The following is a 26,319-nucleotide window of genomic DNA, read 5'->3' as shown; positions in this document are numbered from 1 at the left end:
CAAGAGCAGGTGGCTGGGTGAGAGCTGCAGCTGCTGGAAAGAGTTGCACATCCTCCAAGAGGGATGGGTCCTGGCATAGTCATATGAACCACTCTAAGTGTCTTATAAAAATCAAAACTCTGCCTGGGTGTGGTGACACACACCTTTTACCCCAGGCAGAGGCAGGCGAATCAATGTGAGTTCAAGGCCAGTCTGACCTACAAAGAGAGTCCAGGACAGCCAAGGCTACACAGAGAAACCCTGTCTTGAAAAAACAAAACAAAAACCAAACAAACAAACAAATTCTGTTAAACTTACTCAGTATGGAATTTTCCGTTGTGAAAACAGTTTGTCTTAAACCCAGTCGCATTGTTCCTCCCAAGTCACCAGGGTTGTGTTCAGGCATGTCGATTACCTTTAACAAAATAAATCCAATTTTACCATGATTCAAGGATGTAATTTCCCAAAATTTCAGCGTTACATTTTAGAGGAATGAAAAGATTCCCTGGAGTACTATGTTTGATCCATTCTCCTGGTGTTCCTGAAAAGCAACAGCCACCTGGCACATCCTTCTGGAACTGGAAAAGCCTCTTACCACTGCGTCTCATCTTACACTCAAATCATTTATAAAACAGTATCAGGGAGCTGAGTATGTAGCTTGGTTGGTAGAATTTTTGTCTAACATTCATGAATCCCTGTATTTGATCCCTAGAACATCATAAACAGGGAATGGTGGTGCACATCTCTGATCACAGCACTCAGGAGGCAGAGGCAGGAAAAGCTCTGTAAGTTTACAGCCAGCCTGGTTTACAGAGTGAGTTCCAGGATAGCTAGGGCTACATAGTAAGAAAGGAAGGAAGGGAGAAAGGAAGGAAGGAAAGAAGGAAGAAAGAAGGAAGAAAGGAAAGAGAAAGGGGATGAAGGGAAAGAAGAGGAGAAGGGAGGGGAGGGGAGGGAGGGAGGGAGGATAAAAGAAAAGAAAAAGGAAGAAAGAAGGCTGACATAGTTCCACTGATAGAGTACTTGCCCAGCATGCACAAAGCCCTGGGTTTGATATCCAGTACCTCATAAACCAGGCATGGTAATGAACTCCTACAACTCAATCCCAGCACTAGGGAGGAAGACAGAAGGATCAGAAGTCCAAGGTCAGATAAGAACTGCCACAGACTCCTAAAAAAGTTCTGTCTATTCAGAGCCTCAGTTTCCACTTAGGTTCCATTCAGGTTCCAACTATGGTGATAAACTCCCCTGGCTTCTTGTCACAGGTGCACTGTAATTCATCAGTCAGTTCACTCTTGTTAACTATATAAGGGTCCAACCCTAGCAAGGGGCCAACTACCTAGAGTCTTGGAAGGTAAACTGCTTCAGTTATCAATGACTATGGTAATCAAGGAATGTATTGGTCTGAACTGTTGAGAATAGAATAAAATCAACCAATTAAGAACAAAACAGGACAGTGCTAGAGAGATAGCTCAGCACTTAAAAGCACGTGATGGTTGCTCTTGCAGAGGACCCAGGTTCTGTTCCCAGCACCCACATGGTAGCTCACAGACATCCTTGGCTCCAGTTCCAAGTGATCTGATGCCATCTTCTGACTTCTGCAGGTATCAGACATGCATGTGGTTCATATACACACAAGCAGGCAAAACAATCATACACATAAAATATATATAAATTGTTTTTAAAAATAAAAAGGGGCTAGGTAGTGACAGCAAACACCTTTAATCCCAGAACTTGGGAGGCAGAGGCAGGTGGATCTCTGTGAGTTCAAGGCCAAGGAGCTCCAGGACAGCCAAGGCTACACAGAGAAACCCTGTCTCAAAAAACAAAAAAGAACTAAAGGTGGGCTCGGAGCATTTGCAGCAGAATCATGGCGGACGTAATAGAACTCCCTAAAGGGCGCATCAACACCAGCATGCTAGCTCAGTTCATCAACCGACCCGTGTGCTTCGTGTGGAAGCTGGAAAAGATTCATCCCACTGGAAAAATGCTTATTCTTTCAGATGGAGAAGGAAAAACTGGAACCATTGAGTTGCTGGAACCACTGGATGTAGAAATCTCTGGAATCATAGAAGTAGTTGGAAAAGTCACAGCCAAGGCAACTATAATGTGTTCATCTTATGTCCAGTTTAAGGAAGATTGTAATCGCTTTGATCTTGAACTTTACAATGAAGCTGTGAAAATTATCAATGAATTCCCTCAGTTTTTTCCTTTAGGGCTGATACAACATGAATGAGCTTCTTGAATTTCTTATGATTACCAGTGACCTACATTGAAGACTATTAACGAAGACTCCTTCAATTTGAGGGAGAGACTCCTATCATTCTAATATTTAATTTCCTCTTTTTTATGTATTTTAAAAAATAAATTTAGTATGTGACAGTCTAAAAAAAAACTAAAAAAAAAAAAAGAGGGGGGCTGGAGAGATGGCTCACTGTCTGCTCTTCCAGAGATCCTGAGTTCAATTCCCAGCCACCACATGGTGGCTCACAACCATCTCTATTGTGATCTGATGCCCTCTTCTGGTGGGCAGGTGTATATGCAGATAGAGCTCTCATATACATTAAATAAATAAATAAATCTTTGAAAACGAAAAGGGTGAGCTATTGTGGCATACACCTTTTAAAAACAGAAATAAAGCTGGGTGTGATGGTCCACGCCTTTAATCCCAGCACTCAGGAGGCAGAGGCAGGTGGATGCTGTGAGTTCGATGCCAGCCTGGTTTACAAAGTGAGTCCAGGACAGCCAAGATAACATAAAGAAATTCTGTCTCAAAAAAACAAAAAACGAAAGAAAACAAACAAAACCCACCAGAAATAAAAAAGAAAAGAAAGAAAAAAAAGTTATTTTTAAAGGGGAACAGGAAGCCTACTGTATCTCTAGATTTTTTTTAAAGATAGATTGATTTGTTTGTTTATTATACAGTAATTTTTGCTTACATGTATATCTGCACACCAGAAGAGAACACCAGATTTCATCATAGATGGTTGTGAGCCACCATGTGGTTGCTGGAATTTGAACTCAGGACCTTTGGAAGAGCAGGCAGTGCTCTTAACCTCTGAGCCATCTCTCCAGCCCTAAAGAAAGGCTTTCTTTTTCCTTTTTTTGTTTTGTTGTTGCTGTTTGGGGGTTTTTTTGTTTTGTTTTGTTTTGTTTGAGACAGAGTTTCTCTGTTAGCCTTGGCTGTCCTGGACTCACTCTGTAGACCAGGCTGGCCTCGAACTCACAGAGATCCACCTGCCTCAGCCTCCGGGTGCTGGGATCAAAGGTGTGCACCACCATGCCTGTCGTAGATTTTTTAAAAATTAAGAGGAAAGAAGTTTAAAGATAGATAGGCAGACAGAGAGAGACAGAGAAGGAAAAAAGTTTAAAGATAGATAGATAGGCAGACAGAGAGAGAAAGAGATACAGAGACAGAGAAACAGACACAGAGAGAGAAAGAGAGAGAGAGAGACAGAGAGAGAGAGAGAGAAAGAGAGAGAGAGAGACAGAGAGAGAGAGAGACAGACAGACAGACAGACAGACAGACAGACAGACAGAGAGATTTGGTATGAAATTTGCAAGTACCACCAGAACAAAAAAAAAATCCTTCCCAAAACTGAAGTGTAAGGGCTCAATGGAGAGGACGCAAGAACACTGGCCACCTAAGGCTATTAAATATTCCTCCTGCACCAAAAGAACTGTGAATATCTTGAAAGAGCAATGTGATAACGATGATTTAGAAACCTAAAGATAAATACCAAAAGGGTGTAGCAGAATTGAAGGTATCAAAGAAAGGGCTGAAGATTGCTGCCTTGTTCATTACAGACCTTTTGGAGCTGTTGACTCTTATTCCACTGGACAGTTTTAATGAAACCACGATTTGTAGGGCACAAGGAATGAAATGCATTACTAAGGCCTTACAAGGGTGCTGGCTCACATTCTCAGTACCATGTTCCGAGATAGTAACTATGGCCTCCTCCTGAAATGATAGCACCTAAAGACATACTAAGGTTTATCAGCCATGGTGATCCTCTAGCTAGGGGCTGGGGAGAGATGCCTTGAGTGAGTAAAAGCACTTGCCTAAGGACCTGAGTTCAATTTCCGGAACCCACAGGATGGAACGTTAGGGATAGACACAAAGTCCCATCCATAACCAAAAAAGCCATTTGCAACTGTTAGCTGCTAGGAGAGGGGAAACCAGTTTTCTCCAATGGAGTGACACTGGGTATATCAACCATATTCTAGGACAGGCCCCACACTCAGGAGAAGTTGGCCAACATAAAATGGACTCTATATTTGTGTCTGTGCTTTTTGTTTATTTTAAGACAGAAAATGAAGCTGGGTACAAGGAAGAATCTGAGAGGAGTTGAGGGAGGGGAAATAATATGATCAAAAATATTATAAATGTTTACAAAAATTTAAAGAAAACATCCACATTTTTAAAAATGTGTCAATCTGGGTGCAGCGGCACATGCCTGTAATCCCAGCACTCAGGGAGGCAGAGGCAGGTGGATCTCTGTGAGTTCAAGGCCAGCCTGGTTTACAAAGCAAGTCCAGGACTGCCAAGGCTACACAGAGAAACCCTATATGGGGAAAAAAAGAAGAAAAAAAGTGTAGAAAAACAATAAATAAATAAATTAGTTAATTAAAAACTGCTAGGTAGAAGAGAAGATGAAAACAGGAAGGGGAAGTATGGGAAATTTCCAGTAGGTGGGAAGGAGAATTTAGGTTGGACATGATCAAGATACACTATATATATGAAATTGTCAAAAATACTGGTTTTTTTGTCCTGAGACAAGAGTTCTCCATGTAGCCCTGGATGTCCTAGAACTCTCTCTGTACTCCAGAGTTGAACTCACAGAGATCCACCTGCCTCTGCCTCCTGAGCGCTGGAGTTAAAGGAATGTGCTACCACTGCCTGGCCACAGAACACATTTTTTAAAACACTCTAAAGATGATATGCTAGCTAACACTTGAGTCAATAGAGAAGACAAATGCTGAAGATGAAAGAGCGAGGGAAACAGGGCCCAAGTCCAAATGACACCCAGAGCAGCGGGGAAAGGAGGAAAGGGCACTGAGAACGTGAAAGAGAGTCGCCAGGGAGGGACTGATCCGGAGTGGTCTCTGTGGGCCTGCTTCAGAAAGCCTCATCCAGAGACACGCAGAATAACATCAGCTCAGAGCAAGCACACAGGAGCCACTCTAGAAGAAAGCTGAGTTTTCTTGTTGTTTGTATTTTTCTGTCCCATGAAAGTCTTCACTTACCAGGAAAGTGGGACAGAGGGGAGGACATCCTATTGGGACTTTAGGTGAGAGAATCAAGGGAGAAAGGGGAAATAGAAGGATCCAGAGGGTCCTAGAAACTTACAAGAAGAACATTATGACGGGCAGATCTGGGCCCAGGGGTCCTGCTCAAACTATGGCACCAGCCAAGGACAATACATGCAGTAAACTTTGAACCCCCTACCCAGATCTACCCAATGGACAGGACATTCTCTACAGATGAGTGGAGAGTGGAGTCTAACTTTCACACTTACTCCCCCATATTTGACCACGTCCCCTGGATGGGGAGGCCTGGTGGCACTCAGAGGAAGGACAGCAGGTTACCAAGAAGAGACTTGATACCCTATGAGCATATACAGGGGGAGGTAATCCCCCTCAGTCACAGTCATAGGAGAGGGGAGTAAGGGGAAAGCGGGAGGGAGGGAGGAATGGGAGGATACAAGGGATGGGATAACAATTTAGATGTAATATGAATAAGTTAATAAAATATATTTTTTAAAAAGAAGAAGGCTGAGGACGTGTGGACAGAGAACACAGTGACTTAGTCCTCAGACAACACAACAAGCTCTAAAGATGGTAGCTGGGACCTGATAAGAGTTCAGCTGCTAGAGTACCTGCCTAGAATGCAGGATTCCCTGAGATTGCTAATTTTGCCATTGTTGAGTGCTTAGTAAACCTCAAGTGCCTTTATATTTACTCCCAACATTTCCACAACACCACAGTTTTTGCATCTGAAAGGAAAGGGCTTCTTCCTTTGCAAAGGAAGCCTTTGCCTCAAGCCCCATTACTGGCTGTGATCTGATCCCCTCATTGTGTCTTTCCTTAGAACAGAGTCATACAGTCTACAAAAAAATGAAAAAGATCAATAAGTTATAAAGCTTTGGGAGATGGAAAAGCACTGCACAAGGGTAACTATGGCACTAATTAACCTTGGCTAAGATATTCTTCAATCTCAATAAAAGTGTAATGAGTTCAAGTCCTTCACGATCCCAGGGTACCTTAAACCAAAACTATGGAAGTCTGATTCTCTTATCAATAATGAAATTCGTTAATGGCAGTGTTTATGGGGCCTACCTAATTGCACCCTGGGAATTGGTTCCTTGTCTGAATACTTCACTTGGAGAAAACAGGAACACCTACCCACAAAAGACCCTTTCTACCCCTTCTTCCTCCTCCTCTTCCTCTTCCTCCTCCTCCTCTTCCCCTCATTTCAAAATCTTACATCTATTTATAGTGTGGTTTTGTGTGGGGGTGCTTGCATGCCACTGCATGTATGTAGAGTTCAGAGAACAACTTTCAGGAGTTGGCTTGCACAGCCAATTTGTCAGCCTTCTCTTTGGTTATTGTTTTCCTATTCACAGGACTAGTAATTAAATCGAGAGCTTCATACACAGTAGGCAAACACTGAGCTACATCCCCAGCCCTATTCTAGTGATTTGCCCAGACTTTCTTGTGTGTTCCTCCAGTGCTCTTTACAAGCATTCCCCAATCTGTTCTTCTCCTACTTTCCATGGGGCTTGGGGAGAGGGGGGTTCTCTCTTTTTTTAAAGCCTTACTCTGATTTGGATTCATTATAAGTCACATTAAAGATGTGCGAGTAATTATGAACCAGCTTTACATCATTAGTATGTTACCTAACACAGTGTCTTGCTATTTGCTCCAGCAGTCTCTGTCACTGCAAATCAAAGTAGAACCTTCCTGAGTGGCCCTCAAGTCTCACCTCGTGCATGACCCTAGCTAGCTGGACTCTCCTGATGGATTCAGACCCACACCTTCTACCTAAGCTACACAAGTCCAATGCCAATGGGTCTTCTATTCTCCCACCATACTGCCATACACAGACCACTTCATTCCATTTCTAAAGAGCCCTTCTCCCTACTTCCCCACAACAACCCAAGGTTTGGGGTCATCCTCCAATTCTCCTTATTGCCTTAAAATTAACACATTTTCCTTACCAAATAAATCATCTACATATTGTTAATTCATTTCTCATACCCCTCCAAAGATGTTGACATTCTAGTTCTTCGACCCTAAGAACCTGTGACTTTTTGTGACCTAAGAATTTACAAATGTAGGCTGGCGTGGAGTAGAGGGGCACGCCTTTAATCCCAGCACTCAGGAGACAGAGGCAGGTGGACCACTGTGAGTTCTAGGACAGCCTGGTCTACAAAGCAAGGCCAGGATAGCCAAGGCTACACAGAGAAACCCTGTCTCAAAAAAACAAATGGGAGTTTTCTTGCTGTGTCATGACAAGACAGAAGGTAGCACATAGGCAGGAGAGAGAACAGGCAGGTTGAACTCATCATTTCTAAGGGATTCACCCTGCCATAGATGTTTGTTCTGGGTTATGAGGGTGAACCCATATAATCTTGTGGGACCCTGACAGAGGAAGAGAGGACAGAATCAGAGGTGACATGATAGCAAAGGAGACATTACAGATACACTGGAAGATGCTAAGCTTCTGGCTTTCAGGATGGAGGGTGTATCCATGAAAAGGCAGCCTCTAGAAGGTGAAAAATAAGCAAAATCTCTCCTGTTAACTTCAGAAGGAGCACAGCCTGTTAACCCACTTTAAACTTCCTACCTACACTTCCAAAAGGGAGGACATTTGTGGTGTTCCCGGGGAACTGTGTAAGAGCTTGTTAAAGCAGCAAAAGCAGCAACAGGACCCCAATGCTGTCCTTCTTGTACCTCTATGGACCAAAAGGAACACTATCCATTTCATAGTGTTGTTACAATGATTTCAGGAAGCTGTAGAAGTTGAGTGCCCATAGCTTAAAACAAGACAAAACAAAAGCCGTTGGCAAGCACTGGCTCCTACGTGGAGGCTTCTGGGAACTCAGAACTGAAGACTAGCACCGGCAGGAGATGCACACTCCAGGCAAAGTAGAAAAGAAAATGAACTCTGATGGGCCAGGCAGGGCAGGCAACATGTAAAGCCCAAAAAAGGAGGACAGGGCCACTGTCACTTTTAGGGACCACAAAAAGTATTCTTTTAAATAATTAAAATGTAATTCCTTAGAAAGGATGAATTCAGGGTCTTTTACATTTCAGAGTCAAAAACAACATACACTAGCATTTCACACCCACTTTGTTTTGTGTGAACTTGGTCATTAGTAATACTAGTACCATTAAGAATACCAAAGAATCTGGTTGTGGTGGTGCAGGCCTTTAATCCCAGCACTCGGGAGGCACAGGCAGAGGCAGGTGGATCGTTGTGAGGTCGAGGCCAGCCTGATCTACAAAGTTAGCTCAGCACAGCCAAGGATACATAGAGAGACCCTGTCTTGGGGGGGTGGGGGGAAGAATACCAAAGAATTTAAAAAAAAAGACAAGTCTCATGTAGCCTCGGTTGGCCTCAAACTCGCCATATGCAGCAGAGGAGGACCTTAAACTTCTGATTGCTCTTCCTCTAGCTCCTAAGTGCTGGGATTGCAGCTGTGCACCACCACATCTAGTTTATGTGTGCTGGAGACGGGACTCAGGGCTTCATGCATGCTAAGCAAGTACTCTACTAACCGAACTACATGCCCAGCCCAAAGGATTTTTTTTTTCTTCTTCAGGCACTCCATGCTACTGATTTTGAGCAGAATAACATGGTCACAGAAGCCACAGGTACCCAGAGCACTTGGTCTTCCTGGAGGGGGGCACGGTTAAGGGAAAAAAAGTCTGTCCAAAGATCAAGTAATTGACCAGAGAGGTGTCACTTAACCTTTGCCTCTCCATTTTTCCATTACCAACCTTGTACCTGTCATTCTTCCCCCTGCTCTCATTTCAAAACCCACTCTTTTGAACACACCCTGCATTTATGGCATGTTTCCATACATTGTTGGTTAATGTTTCATGAGACTATTAGCGGATTTTGTGTTCCTAACTGCTCGGTTACCCTCGTGCTTTTAAGTGCAAAGATAAAGAGAAAGATACCACTGGAGGAGACGCAAAAGTATGAAAACATCTGGATGCGGTGACGCACATCTGTAATCCCAGCACTCAGGGAGGCAGAAGCAGATGGAGCTCTGTGGATTTGAGGCCAGTCTGATCTACAAAGCAAGTCCCGGACAGCCAAGGCTAACACAGAAAGACCCTGTCTCTCGATTAAAAAATAAATTAAAAAAACAAAAAACAGTATGAGAACAATCACAGGGTATTTTTCAAGTTCTGACAGGCAGTACTGGGCCATTTTAAGCAAAGAACTTCCCTTGAATGAAGGATGTGGGGTCTGGAGAGATGGCTCAGTGGTTAGGAGCACTGGCTGTTCTTCCAAAGGACCCACCAGCACCCACATGGCAGCTCACACCTGTCTGTAACTTCAGTTCCAGGGGAACTGCATACATACGAGCAAAACACTGGTGTGCATAAATAATAAATAAATAAATCTTTTTAAAAAAAAGAAATGAGGAGCTGGGCATGGTGGCACATGCCTTTAATTCCAGCACTTGGGGGGCAAAGGCAAATGGATCTCTGAGTTCAAGGACAGTCTGAACTGCAAAAGAAACCCTGTCTCAAAAAACAAACAGAAAGAAAGACATGAGGGATGTGTACCCTAAATGACTGTTGGCCTATGCTATTTTACCACTGATCCTTAGAATGTGTGTATTGTGTACTTTTTATAATTATACACATTATATATGCCACATGATATGAGGTAAGTATGCTATATAAAATGTCAAATAATCTACTGATATTTAGATTATATGCAGTGCTTAAAATCATTTTTTCAATATAGGCACAAGAAATATGATACCAACTCCCATCAGCTTTAGCTCAAAAATGAGCATTTGAAATAACAGATGGTTTAAGGTGATATTTCAACAACTGTGAAGATTGAATTATTGGCGTGGGAACACCATTGAGTTTATATAGAAAAAAAGTTCTTATCCTTAGGAGACATAGGCAAAGGTGTTTCTAGATAAGCTAGAGAAATTCCAGAACTTACTCTTTTGTTTTGTTTTGTTTTGTTTTGTTTTGTTGAGATCCGCCTGCATCTGCCTCCCAAATGCTGGGATTAAAGGCATGCACCACCACCACCACCACCACCTGGCCCACAACTTATTCTCTAATGATTGCTGAAGAGAAAAGTATTGGCCCAGAAAAAGGAAAAGCAAATGTGGAAGTGTCAACAGGTAAAGCATCTAATCAAAAGGTACACTTCTGTATTATTCTTGTCACTTTGCTTTAGATGTAAAACAAAACAACAACAACAAAAAACCCCTTAAAGATGTTGGAGTGAGGCAATCAATCATGACGCCTGAGATAGGAGGACCAGGAAGGAGTACAAGGGCAGCTTGAACTACACTGTGAGTTTGTATAAACACAGAGATTCCATCACAAAATTAACAGTAACAACAACAACAAAAAGATGTTGGAGAGAAAACTATTGTTCTTGCTATGATTACTCACAAAGCTCACTTCCTCCCAGGAAATTAGAACTTACATGTAAAACAAACAAACAAACAAAAACACTGGAAAATTTTCTAAAACGTTTTAAAAAACATTTCCAAAGTCAGAATATTATTGTGTAAAATCCTCAACTAAAAACAATGCCAGCTGGACAAGGCTGCACACACCTGTAATCCCAGCATTTTTGAAGTAGAGGCAGAAGGATCAGGAGTTCAAAGTCAGACTTGGCCACATGAGAGACCTTGACTCCAAAAATAAACAAAACACGTGGAGTTCTGAGATATAACTCAGAGCATTAGAGCACTCGTTGCATATGCACAGGGATCTGAGTTTGGATCCTGACACCCTGAAACCCCAGCACTATGAGGGTGGGGAACAGATAGGACGTTTACTGGGTTTGCTGACCACCAATCTAGCTCAGGATCCTTGAGAGACCCTATCTTAAGGGAATACAGTGAAAGACTGATAGAGTAGGACACCTGACATTCTACATACATATGTATTCATGTATAGTGTATTCATGTACACTATACATCCTACATACATATGTATTCATGTATAGCACGCACACACACACACACACACACACACACACACACACACACACACACTATAGACTGACCTCAATGCCAGCAACTCCAACTTAATACATAAGTCTGTGCTGGAATCAGATTAATCTGCAATAAAATAGCCAAAACCTATGGAGTGATAAATGCCCAGGATTGACCAGAGTCATGTAAGCAACAGCACAGCATTTCACGTTTGTTCTCCAATGTAAATAAGATCCTAGAATTGTAGAGGAGAAAAACACCTGGGCAAAGTACAGTCCACGATTCTAAACCTGAATTTGTAGGTAGTATACTGCAGGTCAGAAAAGAGATATTGAAGGGCTTTTGAAGTCAATCCAGAGCCCCTTCACCTGTGAGTTATAATCAGCATTACAGTAATGTCCCCTGGAAATGTCCTAGTTATTTTGTGGACAGAACTCTTTCTGAAAAAACAAAATCAATTTCATCTCTAATTTCAAATTCTGGCTATTCCAACAATTCTGAGTAGTTCGAATTGTTTAAGTGTAAGTCGAGTGTTTTCGCAAGTTTTAGAATGATTTGGCAAAACGTATTTTGTTATAAACAGGAAAAATAACGCTGAGCATGATGGCACAAACTGTTAATTCCAACATGGGAGGCAGAAGGAGGCAGATCTCTATGAGTTCAAGGCTAGATTGGTCTATATAGCAAGTCCCAGGCCAGCTAGGCAGTGAGACGGAGAGGAGGGAAGGAGGAAGGGGTAAGGGAGAGAGAGAGAGAGAAAGAGAAATGTAAGTATAATGAGAAATAAAAAGGAAGAGATAGGAACAATAACCAAAAAAGATAGAAACTGGCATGTTACTCAGAACTTTTACTTAGCCAAATAAAGTCAGAAATGTTTATCTACCTTCCCATTTCTTTTTTTTTAATGATTTATTTATTCCTGTTTTACGTGCATGTATGTTTCAGGGTATCAGCTCTTTCAGTTACAGACAGTTGTGAGCTGCCATGTGGGTGCTGGGAATTGAACCTGGGTCCTCTGGAAAAGCAGTCAGTGCTCTTAACCTCTGAGCCATCTCTCCAGTCCCCTACCTTCACAGTTCTTAAACTTGCTTCTGGCGCAACCCTCCCCCTTCATTCACTCAATGTGATCAAATGCTAGAGAGTCTCTGATGTGCAAAGCATCAGTAGAACTTCCAGGGCCTTTCTCTATTCTTTTTGTTTTTTGTTTTCGAGACAAGGTTTCTCTCTGTAGCCTTGGCTGTCCTGGACTTGCTCTGTAAACCAGGCCGGCCTGAAACTCACAGAGATCTGCCTGCCTCACCTCCCAGAATGCTGGGATTACAGGCATGTGCCACTGCACCCACACCCCCTCTCTTTTGCACCCCGTTCTATTTTTTAATATAGAAATTATTTTTATTTTATGTGTGTTGGTGTTCTGCCTGCATGTATGTCTGTGAGAGTGCCAGAAGCCATGGAACTAGTTACAGACAGGTAATTGCTGCCATGTAGGTGCTGAGACTTGAATCCCGGGTCCTCTGGAAGAGCAGCCAGTGCTCTTAACCACTGAGCCATCTCTCCATCTCTCCAGCCCTCGATTCCGTATTTTTAAGAGCCATGTAATACTGTCCCTCTGTGACAGAATTTTTTCCAAGCCTAAACCTGCAAGTCCATTGCTTTCAGCTGTGAGCTGTAGCAAGATCAAAAGTCTATATTGGATGGAAAATTAGTCTAAAGGAGAAGAAAATCCAGGTCTTACCCTTGGGACTCTGAACCATTAAGCAATTGTTGAAATAGCTCTTTACTGGAGCTCGCCCTTAATTGAAAGTCTTAAGCTTGGTTTCAGAAACCATTAATCATTACCCTTAAATAGTAAACAAAGGGAAATTTCATAATCAGGGTGGTGTGTCATAAAGACTATAAAAGAGCTCCTTCCCGGCTCTCCTTCCACTGTCACCTGTTCTGGTCCCACTCTTCCAGCGGTTGCACTGACTGGCAAGCAGGTCAGTATGATCTTAACAGAAACCACTAGCTTGTGGAGAGGTGGGGATGGAGCCCAGGGCTTCCAGCGGGCTAAGCAAGCGCTCTACTAGCAGCTGTGTTCCCTAGCTTCTAACCTGACTGCTTTTAAAATACACTGGAAATCAACGCTGCTCCCACCTATCTCTCTTCCCCTCTCCCTTTTCCTTATCCTCCCCATTGTCTTTCCCAAGAACAAGGGGGATATGGGGCAAGCAGTAAAAGCCTGTTGGTCTAACAGCTCCATTTCTGCTTTTGTTGTTGTTATTGTTGTTGTTGTTGTTGAATCTATTTTTCTTCCCAATTTACAGAACAGCAAAATGAGCACTAAGAAGTCTCCTGAAGAAATGAAGAGCATTTTTCAAAAATACGCAGCCAAAGAAGGCGATCCAAACCAGCTATCGAAGGACGAGCTGAAGCTGCTGATTCAGTCGGAATTCCCCAGTCTCCTGAAGGTGAGCGCGCACCTGGGCAGCCTCTGGTGATGGGAGAGGAGGGCTGGGGGCTGCCTCGGAAATAGTGACTACAGCCCTGTGGGGCAAAGCCACCTAGAAGCCAGGCCCTGGCAAAGACTAAACAGGCACTCTATCACTGAGCTACAGCCACAATCCACTTGACTTTTGTGTTTTGTAGATACACACACACACAGCTATTTTGAATTATAAGAAAATTAGGAGACACCAAATTATAATACTAATATTTTCAGCTGTGTGTGTGTGTGTGTGTATGTGTCCTAAACCCAAGACCTCACACATGCATGTGGAGATTTGTTGCATAATAAAGTACATATATTTACCACTACTAAACTGTCCACATAAAAAAATAGTTAGGATTACAGGCTTGAGCTACCAGGTCCAGTTTAAAGAATGTTTTTAAAGGCATAAAGAAGTTTAGATCTCATAAAATACATCAAAATGCAGATTCTGACTATTAAATATTAATAAATGTGCTACATAATGTTAATGTTTTGTTAAGAGCCAGGGGGCCAGAGAGATGGCTCAGTGGTTACCAGCACATGATGCTCTTTTCAAAAGATCCGGATTCAGATCCTAGCACTCAGCCAGGTAACTCACGACCACCAGTTGCTCTAGAGGCTCTGATGCCATTTGATGGCCGCTGAGGACAGCTGCACTCACATGTACATGCCCACACACAGGTGCACACAGACACACAGAAGAAAGGATTTTGTAAAGGGGGAGGGGCAAGGACTGTGGTGCACACGTTTAATGTCAGAACACCGGAGTCAGAGGCAGACAGGTGTCTGTTGAGTTCAAGGCTAGTCTGATGGTAGTGGGTTTCAGGCCAGTCAGGGCTATATAATGAGACTCTGTCTCAAAGATAAATAAAATAAAATAAAAAAGAAAGATAGAACCCAGTAATGAGTCATAAAACCACTTTTACTGCTGCAGTGGAATGTGGCTGAAACCTAGACTGCCTTCTTGGAAAGAAAATCCAGGCGTCTGCTTCCCGAGACGTGCTGCAGTATCTTACCTACATTTTCCTCCTCCCCCATCCCATTCTTTTTGTCTAAAACCAGGGTCCCAGTACGCTAGACAATCTCTTCAAAGAGCTGGATCAGAATGGCGACGGAGAAGTTAGTTTCGAAGAATTCCTAACAGTGTTCAAGAAGATAGCACAATGAAGAAGGCATGAGGAAGGAGCCGCGACACCATCTGCGGCTTGGACCCTTCGCAATCAGGAAGATCCAGCTGTGAGATCGAGCCCCTGTTAATAAAGCGAACTCCGAGACATGGCTCTCTTGTCAAGTACTGATTCGCTTATTTAGATTTCAGAGGAACCTTAGCCTGATGCACCTAGTTGATTTTTCTGAAGTTTTTGTTTTACATTTATTTCTTTAGTGTATATTCATTGCACGTGCGCGCGCGCGCACACACACACACACACACACACACACACACACACACACAGGAGCAAGTGCATGGAGGCCAGAAGACAACATGAGGCTGTGGGAGGTCAAACTGTGATTGTCAGACTCGGTGCTAAGTACCTTTTCCTTCCTGAGCCACACTGATGGCCTGCCTCACCCGCTTTCCAGATAAAAAACAAAAGTCATCAGACCCTAATGCAACTCAATAGGTCATACACACCAAAATAAGACATGAAAGTGGAAGGGGACTTACTGGAAAGAAAATGAATTTCAGTGGGAGAAGAAAGGGGGGATAAGATAGGGTGAAAGGGGGGGATAACAGGGGTGCAAAGGACTAAAAGTCATCACCTATGTGTACAAAGCCACCAAGGAATAATGTTCTTTTTCATTTTAAAAGTAAAAAATTAAAATATATATTACCAGGTATGGTGGCTCATGCTTGTAATCTCAGCACTTGGGAAGTAGAGGCAGAAGAATGGAGTCCAAGGTCAAACCTAGTTTCATAGGGTTTAAGGCTAGCCTGTGCTACATGACACACTGTCTCACAAAAAAAGTTTGTTGTTGGTTTTTATTGGTTTTTATTTTGTTGATTTGCCTGCCTGCAGTATTTGTGCACCACTTTTGTGCCATGCCTCTGGAAGCCATAATGGGCGTTAGATTCCCCCTGAAACTGGAACTACAAACAGAAACGAACAGCTATGAGGGTGGGTGAACTGAACTTGGGTCCTCTGCAAAAGCAGCAAGTACTTTTAAGCTATGAGCCACCTTGCCAGCCCCTTACAAAAAGACATTTTAGCCGGGCATGGTGGTGCATGCCTTAATCCCAGCACTCGGGAGGCAGAGGCAGACGGATAGCTGTGAGTTTGAGGCCAGCCTGGTCTACAAAGTGAGTTCAGGACAGCCAAGACTACACAGAGAAACGCTGTTTAGAAAAAAAAAAAGAATTGGCACATGTGGGTGGCACAAATTATACACACACACACACACACACACACACACACACACACACATATATAAACATGAAGGGAAGGGTAAGGTTGTAGAGTGAGTTGGAGGGTGGGTAGGATTAAGACAAAATGCCATATACATACAAAATGTACATGAATTGACAAATAATAGGGTTTTTACTTTTTTAAGAAAAATAAACACGGGGCTAAAGATAGCTCAGGGGTAAGAGTACTTGCTGCCCTTGCAGAAAACTCAGATTTGGTTCCCAGCATTCACATGGTGGCTCACAACCATCAATATCTCCAGTTCCAGGGTATCTAACACTCTTCTCTGGTGCCTCTGGGTACCAGGCACACAGGGTAGCACACATATATACATGCAGGCAAAACATTCACACTTACTAAAAATAAATAAAATGAAACTTTGCTCTACACATAACTACTTATAGGGGGAAACGTGGGGCTAGCGAAGTAATGCAACAGACTACTAGAGATTGTTAGCCTAACACACATAAGACCCTTTGTTCTATCCCTAGCACCAACAAAATCAAAAGGCAGGAAAAATATGGCCAAATGTGATAGTGCATTCCTTTGATCCCAACATTGGAGGCAAAGACAGGTGGAGCTCTCTGTGAGTTTGAAGTCACCCTTGTCTACATACACGTTCTGGGCCATCTAGGGCTACAAGTAAGGCCCTGTCTCAAAAAAAAATTGTTTTAATCCCAGACAGGCTAGAGAGATGGATGAGTGGCTAAGAGTGCATATTGCTCTTGCAGAGGATACAAGTTCCCAGCACCCATATCAGATAGCTCACAACTACCTGTAACTCCAGCTCTGGGGGATCCAGTGTACGCCTATGGCATGCCCAGGGATATATGCACATTTGCACACACCCCACACATAAGACAAACACATATACATATAATTAAAAATAAACAACAACAACAAAATAGCTCGGCATGGTGGCACATGCCTTTAATCCTAGCAGAGGCAAGCAGGATCGCTGTGAGTTCAAGGCCAGCTTGGTCTACAAAGCGAGTCCAAGACAGCCAAGGCTACACAGAGAAACCCTGTCTCAAAAACCAAAAAAATAAAATAAAATAATTTAAAAAATAAAGGCTAGAGAGATTGCTCAGCAGTTAAGAGCACTTTTTAAAATAATAGATACTTAAATGTAAAAGGAAAAAAAATGTCTAGGGTACTTCTACGATGTTACCAAAGAACATAAAAATGCTATCTAGGACTTGGAAGGAATCCTGGGAAGGCAGAGGAGTAGCTCTCTGGGACTCACTAGCCAGCCAGCCTAGCGTATTTGATGAGTTCCAGGCTAATGAGAAATCCTGTGTCAACAAAAAATAAGTGGATCCAACCCAGGGAACACTCAATATGGTCTTCTGGCTTTTTACAATCATGCCTGTGCATGCATACACAAGTGTAGACTGGGTATGTCCATCAAATTAGCTATAGTCATATCCCTAGTTGTTCTGAGGTGACCAGTGGACCCCACACCTACCTAGTTTGTGCAGAGAATAGGTAGAAGGACACAGGCTAGACAGGGACAAGCTCGTCTCCGGCCAGTTTAGTAGCAAGTGTCTTTATCCTGAAAGGCCAAGTTTGTATAAAGGTCTACGAACAGCAAACAACATGGGTGGCCACATGGCAGCAGACACAAAATGAGTAAGGCTTAGTGACTTGGAGGGGACAGGAAGGAAACATATTCAAATATGCTTGGCCATGTGCTAAAATATACAATCTCAGCTGGGGATACATACCTTTAACCCCAGCAGTTAGAAGGCTAAGGTGGGAGGATCAAGAGGTGAGGTCAACCTGAGCTACACAGCAAAACCTTGTCTCAAACAAAACAAACACAGCCTTGCCATGCACACTAGAAATGAACACACTCTCTGCTTCCTGAGAAAGCAATGGGACTCGATGCCTTCTGCTCACACTTCCATACCTACCTGGCGTGATGGAATGTACCCCCCTCAAACTGTAAAGCAGCATATACGCTTCTGCCCTTAATGTTGCTTCTTGTTAGGTATTAGTCTCGACACAAAGAAAAAGTAACCAAGACAATTACACATTAGGAGAGGACGGGGCAGATGGAGGCGAGGATGAGAGAGCCACTTCTCACTTGGTATCTATCTTATTATGGTTGATACTCTTGAAGTATCAAAACTGAGGAGGCTGATGAGATTGCTCAAGACTGTTAAACCTGATGTCCCGAGTCTGACCACCCCCAGGACCCACTTGGTGGAAAGAGAACTAACTTCTGCAAATTGTCCTCTGACCTTCACCTGTCTCATGGGACGCCTGTGGGAGCACACACACAAAATCAGTGAATGTTTAAAATCTATACTCCTCAATGAAAAGAGAATCCATTTTAATTGCTGAGTCACTGATCTTCATGATGAGTAGAGTAGTACCCTTGTGATTTTTGAAGGAAAAATGTGATTACAAAAGATTCCCCAGTAATCGGACTTCATTGAAATCTATGTGGCATATTCAAAACATTAAGCAGCAAGTGTTTCCAAGCCTGCAGAGCGGGTTCAATCCCTAGGATCCATGTGGTGGAGGGAGGGAACTGAATCCTGACTCACACACACATAAACACAGTAAGTAGATAGACAGGAAAGGAGGGAGATTGATGAGTTGTTGGTTGCTTGACTGATAGAAAATGAAGCAGAAGAAGAAAAGAAAAAACAAAACAACAACAATAAAACAATGGTTTAAAAAAAACACCTTGCACCTATAATCCCAGGATTTGAAAGGTGGAAGCAGTAGCATCAGGAGTTCCAGGTCATCCTTGGCTACATAGCAAGTTGGAGGCCAGCCAAGGGTGTATGGTACTCTGTCTTCAAAAGCCAAAAGAAAAAATTAATTCAAAAAATAATTAAGCACCCAAGAGGTGGTGACATGCATCTTTAATCCCAGCACTTGGGAGGCAGAGGCAGGGGGATCTCCAAGTTTGAGGCTAGCCTGGCCTACAAAACCAGCTTCAGGACAGCCAGGGCCACATGGAGAAACACTGTCTGGAAAAACCAAAATATAAAATTTTTAAGTAAAAAAAAAAAAGGGCAAAATGGCAGCCTACAGAATGGGAAAAGATTTTCACCAACTCCACATATGACAGAGGGCTGACATCCAAAATATGTAAAGAATTCAAGAAACTAGACCTCAACAAACCAAAGAACCCAATTTAAAAATGGGGTATAGATCTAATCAGAGAATTCTCAACAGAGGAATCTCTAATGGCCTAGAAGTACTTAAGGAAATGTTCAACATGGTTAGTCATCAGGGAAATGCAAATCAAAATGACTCTGAGATTCTATCTTACATCCAGCAGAATGGCTGAGATAAAAATCTCAAGTGACAGCTCATGCTGGAGAGGATGTGGAGAAAGGGAAACACTCCTCCATTGCTGATGGGCGTGCAAACTTGTACAGCCACTTTGGAAATCAATCTGGCACTTTCTCAGAAAACTGGGAATAGTGCTACCACAAGACCCAGATATACTACTCAAGGGGAAATAGATCCAAAATATACCAGAAGGATACTTGCTCAACTATGTTCATAGCAGCTTTATTTGTAATAGCCAGAATCTGGAAACAACCTAGATGTCCCTAACAGAAGAATGGATAAAGAGACTGTGGTACATTTACACAATGAGATACTACTCAGCTATTAAAAACAAGGAGATCTTGAAATTTTCAGGCAGGAGGGGGAACAGGAAGATACAAGCAAGGGGATAACAATTGAAATGTAATCTGAATAAATTACTTAAATAAAATTTTTTAAAAAAGAAATTTGCAGGCAAATGAATGGAACTAGAAAGGATCATCCTAAGTGAGGCAACCGAGACCCAGAAAGACAGGCATGGTATATACTCACTTAAAAGCAGATTTTAGCCATATAATACAGGATAAACAAACTACAAGTCACAGACCCAAAGAAGTTCAGTAGCAGGAGGGCCCAAGTGGGGGATGCTTGAATCAGACTGAGAAAGAAATAGATTAGACATCAGGGATGGATGGAAGGAGGGACCTGGGTGAGGCAGGGGTGGGGATGGGAACAGGGGGGATCAGATGGGGGACAGAGGGAGAGAGTATTGGGAAAGACAACTAGATTGGGGGGTGGCATCTCTAGGGCAAGCTAGAAATTAGGACAATGGAAACTCCCAGGGATCTATGAGGGTGACCATAGCTAAGACTCCCAGCAATGGGGTAAATGGAGCCTGAACCAGCCATCTCCTGTAACCAGGCAATGGAGGGATTGGGACACCAACTCAGCAACAGAACCTTAGACCCACAAGTTGACCTGCCTACATGATGAGCAGGGGTAAAAGATGGAGCAGAATTTGACGGTATTGCCAACCAATGACTGACCCAGCTTGACACCCATGCCATGAGAGGGAGCCCACCCGTGACACTATTAATGATACTCTGCTGTGCTTACAGACAGGCATCTAGCATAACTGCCATCTGAGAGGCTTCACCCAGCAACTGGTGGAAACAGATGTGGAGACCCACGGCCAAATATTAAGTTGAGCTTGGGGAATCCTGTGGAAGAGGCAGGGGGAAGGGTTGAAAGAGCCAGAGGGCTTAAAGATACCACAAGAAAACCTACAGAATCAACTAACCTGAGCTCATAGGAGCTCAGAGAGACTGAACTGCCAACCAGGGAGCATGCATGGGACAGACCTAGGCCCTCTGAACATATGTAACAGTTGTTCAGCTGGGTCTTCATGTGGGACTCCTATAGCAGGAGCTGGGGCTGTCTCTGACTCTGTTGCATGCCTTTGGCTCCCTTTCCCCTAACTGGGATGCTTCGTCTAGCCTCAATAGGGGAAGATGGCCTAGTGTTATTGCAACTTGATCTGCCAAGGCCAGTTGACAAGGGAGACCTCCCCTTTTCTGAGGAGAAGATGGGGGAGGGGAGGGGACAGAGAGGAGAAGGATGGAAAGCATTCAGGATGTAAATAAATAACTTAATTAATAGTAAAAAAAAAAGATTAAAAAAACCAAATAAACATCAACAAAATTAGTAAGTCTAAGAATGACAATCAATATTGAGACTACATGTCATGGAACTGAAAAAATTAAGCATAAAATTTAAGCATAAAAAATTGAGTATAAGGGGCTGGAAATATAGCTCAGAGGTTAGGAGCACTAAGTATTCTTCCAGAGGTCCTGAGTGCAATTCCCAGCAACCACATGGTGGTTCATAACCATCTATAATAAGATCTGGTGCCCTCTTCTGGTGTGTAGGTATACATGCGGGCAGAACACTGTATACATAATAAGTAAATAAATAAACCTTTTTTTAAGCATAAGGAAAAGTGACTTCTAATCCTTCCACCAAGAAATAGAGCACCATGTCTGGGTATGTAGTTGTGCTGGCTAGTTTTATGTCAACTTGACACAAGCTGGAATTTTGGAAAAGAGCACCAAATTGAGAACTGTCTGAAACACTACCACCACCACCATTGACCATGTTCTTAAATAGTGATCCATGTGGGAGGGCCCAGGGTCCAGACCACTGTGAGTGATGATATGCCTTAGCAGGTGGGCCTCGGTTATACAGGAAAGTGGGCTGAGCAAGCCATGGGGAACAAGCCAGTAAGCAGCAATTCTCTTCTGCGACCTCTGCTTCTGTTCCCGCTATAGTTTCTTTGGAGGAGAGACTAGCTGAAATAACCTCCCTATCCCTCTCTATTCACCACCCCCTAAGCCTACTGCTTTTGGTAATGGGGTTTTATCACAGCAATGGTAGGATACTTTGTTTTTCGGTTTTTGAGACAGCACTCTGGGAGGCAGAGACAGGTAGATCTCTGTGAGTTCGAAGCCAGCCTGGTCTACAAAGTGAGTCCAGGGCAGCCAAGGCTATACAGAGAAACCATGTCTCAAAAAAAAAAAACTAGCTGGGAGTGGTGGCGCATGCCTTTAATCCCAGCACTCGGGAGGCAGAGGCAGGTGGATCGCTGTGAGTTCGAGGCCAGCCTGGTCTACAAAGCGAGTCCAGGACATAGCCAAGGCTACACAGAGAAACCGTGTCTCAAAAACAAACAAAACCTAAGCCAAGCTAGTTCTCATTTTAGCTTATGTTCTAGGTGTCAATTAGCCCTCACAGAGGAAACCTGTTATTTCAGCTCCAAATATCTAAAGCAAAAGATGGGTGTTGTGGCTCATGCCTGTGGTCTTAGCACGTTGGAAGTAGATATGTAGCAAGTTTGAGCCAACTTGGTGGGATACATGAGAAAAAGAAGGGGAGAGAGGAATGGAGCATGGGTTATCATAGAGTGTTTGCCTGTCATGACCAAACTAGGGATTCCATCCCCAGCATGATCAAAAATAAAATAAGAACTTGTTCATCTAAATATACAAAACATCTACTATTGGCAAAGAATTATGGAAGAAACCAACTTCCAGACTAAGGTTCTAAGTAGGTCTGTGATAAGCAAGGAAAGGGTAAAGAGGGAAAGAAGCACTTCCATTGGGTTTTGGACTAGTGCGCTGATGCCTTGAGAGAGTATGTGGGGAAGAGGTAGCAGAGAACATTTAAAACAGAGAAAACCAGTGAGATGGCTCAGTGGGCACAGGAACCTGCCACACAAGCCTAACAACCTGAGTTCAATCCCCAAAGCCCATGTAAAAACGGAATGCAAATCAACATCACAAAGTTGTCTTCTGGCCTCTACATGTAAACAGTAGCATATGCACAAATAATAAAAGGGGAGAAAGAAAGAAAAGAACAAACCCCAGGCAAACACTCCATGACCAACTTACAAAGGCTGCTCCAGGAACACAGGTGCTTTGTCATTGCTAGATATGAGGAATAAAGGGGGCACCCTGGCTTCAGATCATGGAAGTCCTTGCGTATCATGCTATGTAGCCAATCCAAGGTCAAAAAGGAAGAAGAAAGATGCAGAGAGTCACAGACTAATTAGGGCATGATGATCTAGGTTCCTTTCTCAGTACTGCCAAAAAACAAACAAAAACAACAAAAAAAAAACCCCAAAGTACCATCCGCATCCTTTAAGATGAGGTAGGCATGCTCTGCAAGGATAGCATACATAAAGTAGAGGCTTACACGGGAATTTGATAGAACAGATTTGTTCTATGGCTGCTAGATATACTAGCATGGGAAAACTGCTTCAAGTTTAACCTTCAGAAAGGATAGAAATGAAGTAGGAAATGGTGACTCATACCTGTGATCCAGCATTCAAGAGGTGAGGTAAAAGGACTATTGCAGAGTCAGAGCCTGCACATAGTGACCTTGTCTCAAAAAATGGAATGGTAGGGTGGTGATGGTGAGTAAACTTGAAAGGTCTTCTTGACCTCTCTTCCTACACCAAAGTTCAACCACATTCCCCCTCTAGTGTTCTGCCAGGACTTTGTGAGCCACGAAATTCCATTGTTCACCCGGGCAAGGTTTTCTCGTGTCTGTCTGTCTGTCTCTGTCTGTCTGTCTGTCTGTCTGTCTGTCTGTCTGTCTCTCTCTCTCTCTCTCTCTCTCTCTCTCTCTCTCTCTCTCTCTCTCTCTCCCCCCCACCCTGTGTGTGTGTGTATGTGTGTGTGTGTTCACTCATATGCATACGTATGTTCATATGTGTGCAGGTGCACATGTATATGCCTGTGTGGAGGCCAGAGGTCAATGTTGGGTTGCTTCTTTAGGAACCATGCACCTTGTTTTCATTTTACTTTTGTGTATATGCATGTGAGTCTGAAGTATATATATGTATGGTGTATGTGAACATGTGTGTGTGCATGCATCCATCCATACACACGCAGACACTAGAAAAGGACATCAGGCATCCAGCTCTATCAATTCACTTTATTCCTTTAAAGCAGGATCTCTCGATGAACTTGGAGCTAGGCTGGCAGCCAGCAAGCCCCATATGTAAGCTCCTGTCTCTGTCACACACACACACACACACACACACACACACACACACACACACCAGAAACTGGATGAGTGCAAAGTCACACCTAACAACAATCCATGCACTTGAGAGATGGAGGCAGGAGGATCAGGAATTCAGGGTCATCCTTGGCTGAATAGTGAACTCAAGGCTAGCCTAAACTACATGAGACCCGACCCCCATCTCAAAAAACAAGCAAACAACTATTGCATAACTGAAACTTGTTAAGAGTAGGCAGGTCTCAAATGTTATTTTTAACTATACTCACTGAACTCCGTAGCTAGTACATGGTATTGTGATTTTAGTAATCACTTCATAATGTATATATACACCAAAACTCACTTTGTACATCTTGAATACATACAACTTTGTATGTTCTTTCAAAAATAAGGTGGGACCATAATTCTTTCAGTCATGATGGCTACTGCATAAGACATCCTTTCCTCTGCCCTCCCGCACCCCTTTACAGAGTCCGCTGTCTGAAAGAAGCCAGTGCTATCTGGAGTGAGTGCCCATTAGTGAGTTTTAAGAGTGATCCATAATGTTGACAATAAATGACTGACTCCATGAATGCTTTAAAGCTAATGTACTGGCCAGGCTTTTGTGCCTTGAGCTCAATCACAAATACCTTGGAAATAGGTATTTCAACCACTTGATTTTTTAAAAATAGAAATGACTGAATGTTGTGGGAGGAGATACTTTGGGGGACACTGTTTGGGGCATTAGAAATGAACTACCAACACAACTCTACTTGCAAGCGATCTGGGGACTCGGGAGACTAGTGTATTAGTTACTTTTCTTGTCGTTGTGACAACATACCGGGCAAAAGCAACTTAAGGAAGAAAGGTTTCTTTTTGGCTCCCAGTCCATCATGAGGAAGGAGAGATGATAAAACTGACTCTGTGGTGGCAGGGGAGGCACATGTTCTCAAAGCAAATCAAACACCCTGTAATGAAGCGTCCCAAAAGGCTACTTTGGAGTGGATTGGCTGGGTGTTTGTCTGAGACAGAGTCTCACACAGCTCAAGCTGGCCCCAAACTTCTGGTCCTCTGGTCTCCACTTCCCAAGGGCTAGAATTACAGGGATGTGGTCTTTTGGGAAATTTGTTGTTGTTTGGCTGGTTGGAGTTTTTGTTTTTGCTTTTATTTTTATCTCTTAATTTGCATACCACATAAAGTTATTGAAAAATAAGTCAAAGGAAATACTTCAAACACGGCTTCAGCTAAAGGCAGAAAAAATATAATTCATTCATTATGTTTAATGCATAACATAAATTACCCTTCACAGGAATCAGCTTTGAATTGTGACTATTTCACAAATCAGATGTCAAATTAATTTAACTCTGAAACTCCCTGGCTCAGAAAGGCATAAATGAAGGCATAACTATGATAAAGAACTCAAATCAGAATATTATCAAATACTACCATCTCAAATGTCCATTTGCATCCTGTTAAAATATGTCTTGCCATCTCATGAGTGGTTCAGTAGTAGAATTTTACTCTGGGGCTGGACATGTAGTTCAGCACTTAAGAGCAGTTGCTGCTCTTGAAGAGAACCCAGGTTCAGTTCCCAGCACCCATATGACTGCTCACAATTATCTGTAACTCCAGTTTCAGGTAATCTAATACCCCTTTCTAGCCTCCCAGGCCACCAAGCATATATGTGCACAGACATACACACAAGCAAGATACTAATACACATAAAATAATAAAATAATTTAAAGGAAAAAGACTTCAAATATCCCACTTTTCTTTAAATTTTTTAAAATGTGTATGTCTGTGTGACTGTATCTATGCTTTGTGCAGGTGCCCAATGAGGAGAGAAGAGGAAGCCGGATCTCCTAGAGCTGGAGTTACAGGGAGTTGTGAGATGCCTGATGTGGGTGCAGAAAACAAAATATGGGTCCTCTAGAAGAGCAGGAAGCACTCAACTTCTGAGCCATCTCTCCAGCACCTTCCCTACTTTCTCTTACCAATACCACCGTCTGAGTGCCTAAATTTTTGTTTGTCTGTTTGTTTGTTTTGCTTTGCTTTGTTTTTCGAGACAGGGTTTCTCTGTGTAGCCCTAGCTATCCTGGACTCACTTTGTAGACCAGGCTGGCCTTGAACTCAGGAAGATCCACCTGCCTCTGCCTCCCAAGTGCTGGGATTAAAAGCATGCACCACCATGCCCAGCTGCCCAAGTATGTTTTAAAGGCAGTGCATGCATTCTGTATTTACAGTGTTATAGTTTATGTGAATTCACATTTTCATTGTTTTTTCATAACCTTGTGGGTTCTGGGAATAAAACTTAGATTATCACACTTGGTGACAAGTGCTTTTACCTGCTAAACCATCTCCCTGGCTATTCTGGTTCTGTTTGGCTTTGTTTTGA

General features: G+C 42.9%; 3 protein-coding genes across 8 annotated transcripts in view; 2 read left to right on the top strand and 1 right to left on the bottom strand.

Annotated features, from left to right (window-relative positions):
• CTPS2 (CTP synthase 2) overlaps positions 1 to 26,319 on the bottom strand; it is a 123,835-nt gene that overhangs the window by 51,278 nt on the left and 46,238 nt on the right. For all 6 annotated transcript variants that reach the window (XM_084790179.1, XM_084790182.1, XM_084790177.1 and 3 more), the window contains exon 14: positions 298 to 394. In XM_084790179.1, coding sequence (XP_084646305.1) covers positions 298 to 394 — 97 coding nt within the window. The remainder of the gene's footprint in view (positions 1 to 297; positions 395 to 26,319) is intronic.
• On the top strand, positions 1,837 to 2,310 carry LOC311602293 (replication protein A 14 kDa subunit-like). Its single transcript, XM_084790189.1, has one exon. It carries the CDS (start codon positions 1,850 to 1,852, stop codon positions 2,213 to 2,215), a length of 366 nt encoding a protein of 121 aa, XP_084646315.1. The 5' UTR covers positions 1,837 to 1,849; the 3' UTR covers positions 2,216 to 2,310.
• Positions 13,068 to 14,956, top strand: S100G (S100 calcium binding protein G). The gene is made up of 3 exons (XM_084790190.1): positions 13,068 to 13,174; positions 13,502 to 13,645; positions 14,728 to 14,956. The coding sequence occupies exons 2-3, from the start codon at positions 13,511 to 13,513 to the stop codon at positions 14,830 to 14,832; spliced, it is 240 nt and encodes a 79-aa protein (XP_084646316.1). The 5' UTR covers positions 13,068 to 13,174; positions 13,502 to 13,510; the 3' UTR covers positions 14,833 to 14,956.

Source organism: Acomys minous (genome assembly GCF_964271855.1).
Source record: "Acomys minous genome assembly, chromosome: 7".
NCBI lineage: Eukaryota > Metazoa > Chordata > Mammalia > Rodentia > Muridae > Acomys > Acomys minous.
The sequence above is the reverse complement of the archived record's forward strand: the minus strand, read 5'-3'. Positions and strand labels throughout refer to the sequence as shown.

Bases quoted from the DNA above. Each gene is read 5' to 3' on its own strand.
- LOC311602293 (XM_084790189.1), top strand. From the start codon at position 1,850: ATGGCGGACGTAATAGAACTCCCTAAAGGGCGCATCAACACCAGCATG.
- S100G (XM_084790190.1), top strand. From the start codon at position 13,511: ATGAGCACTAAGAAGTCTCCTGAAGAAATGAAGAGCATTTTTCAAAAA. The intron at 13,646-14,727 runs GTGAGCGCGCAC...GTCTAAAACCAG, and splicing joins AATTCCCCAGTCTCCTGAAG to GGTCCCAGTACGCTAGACAA.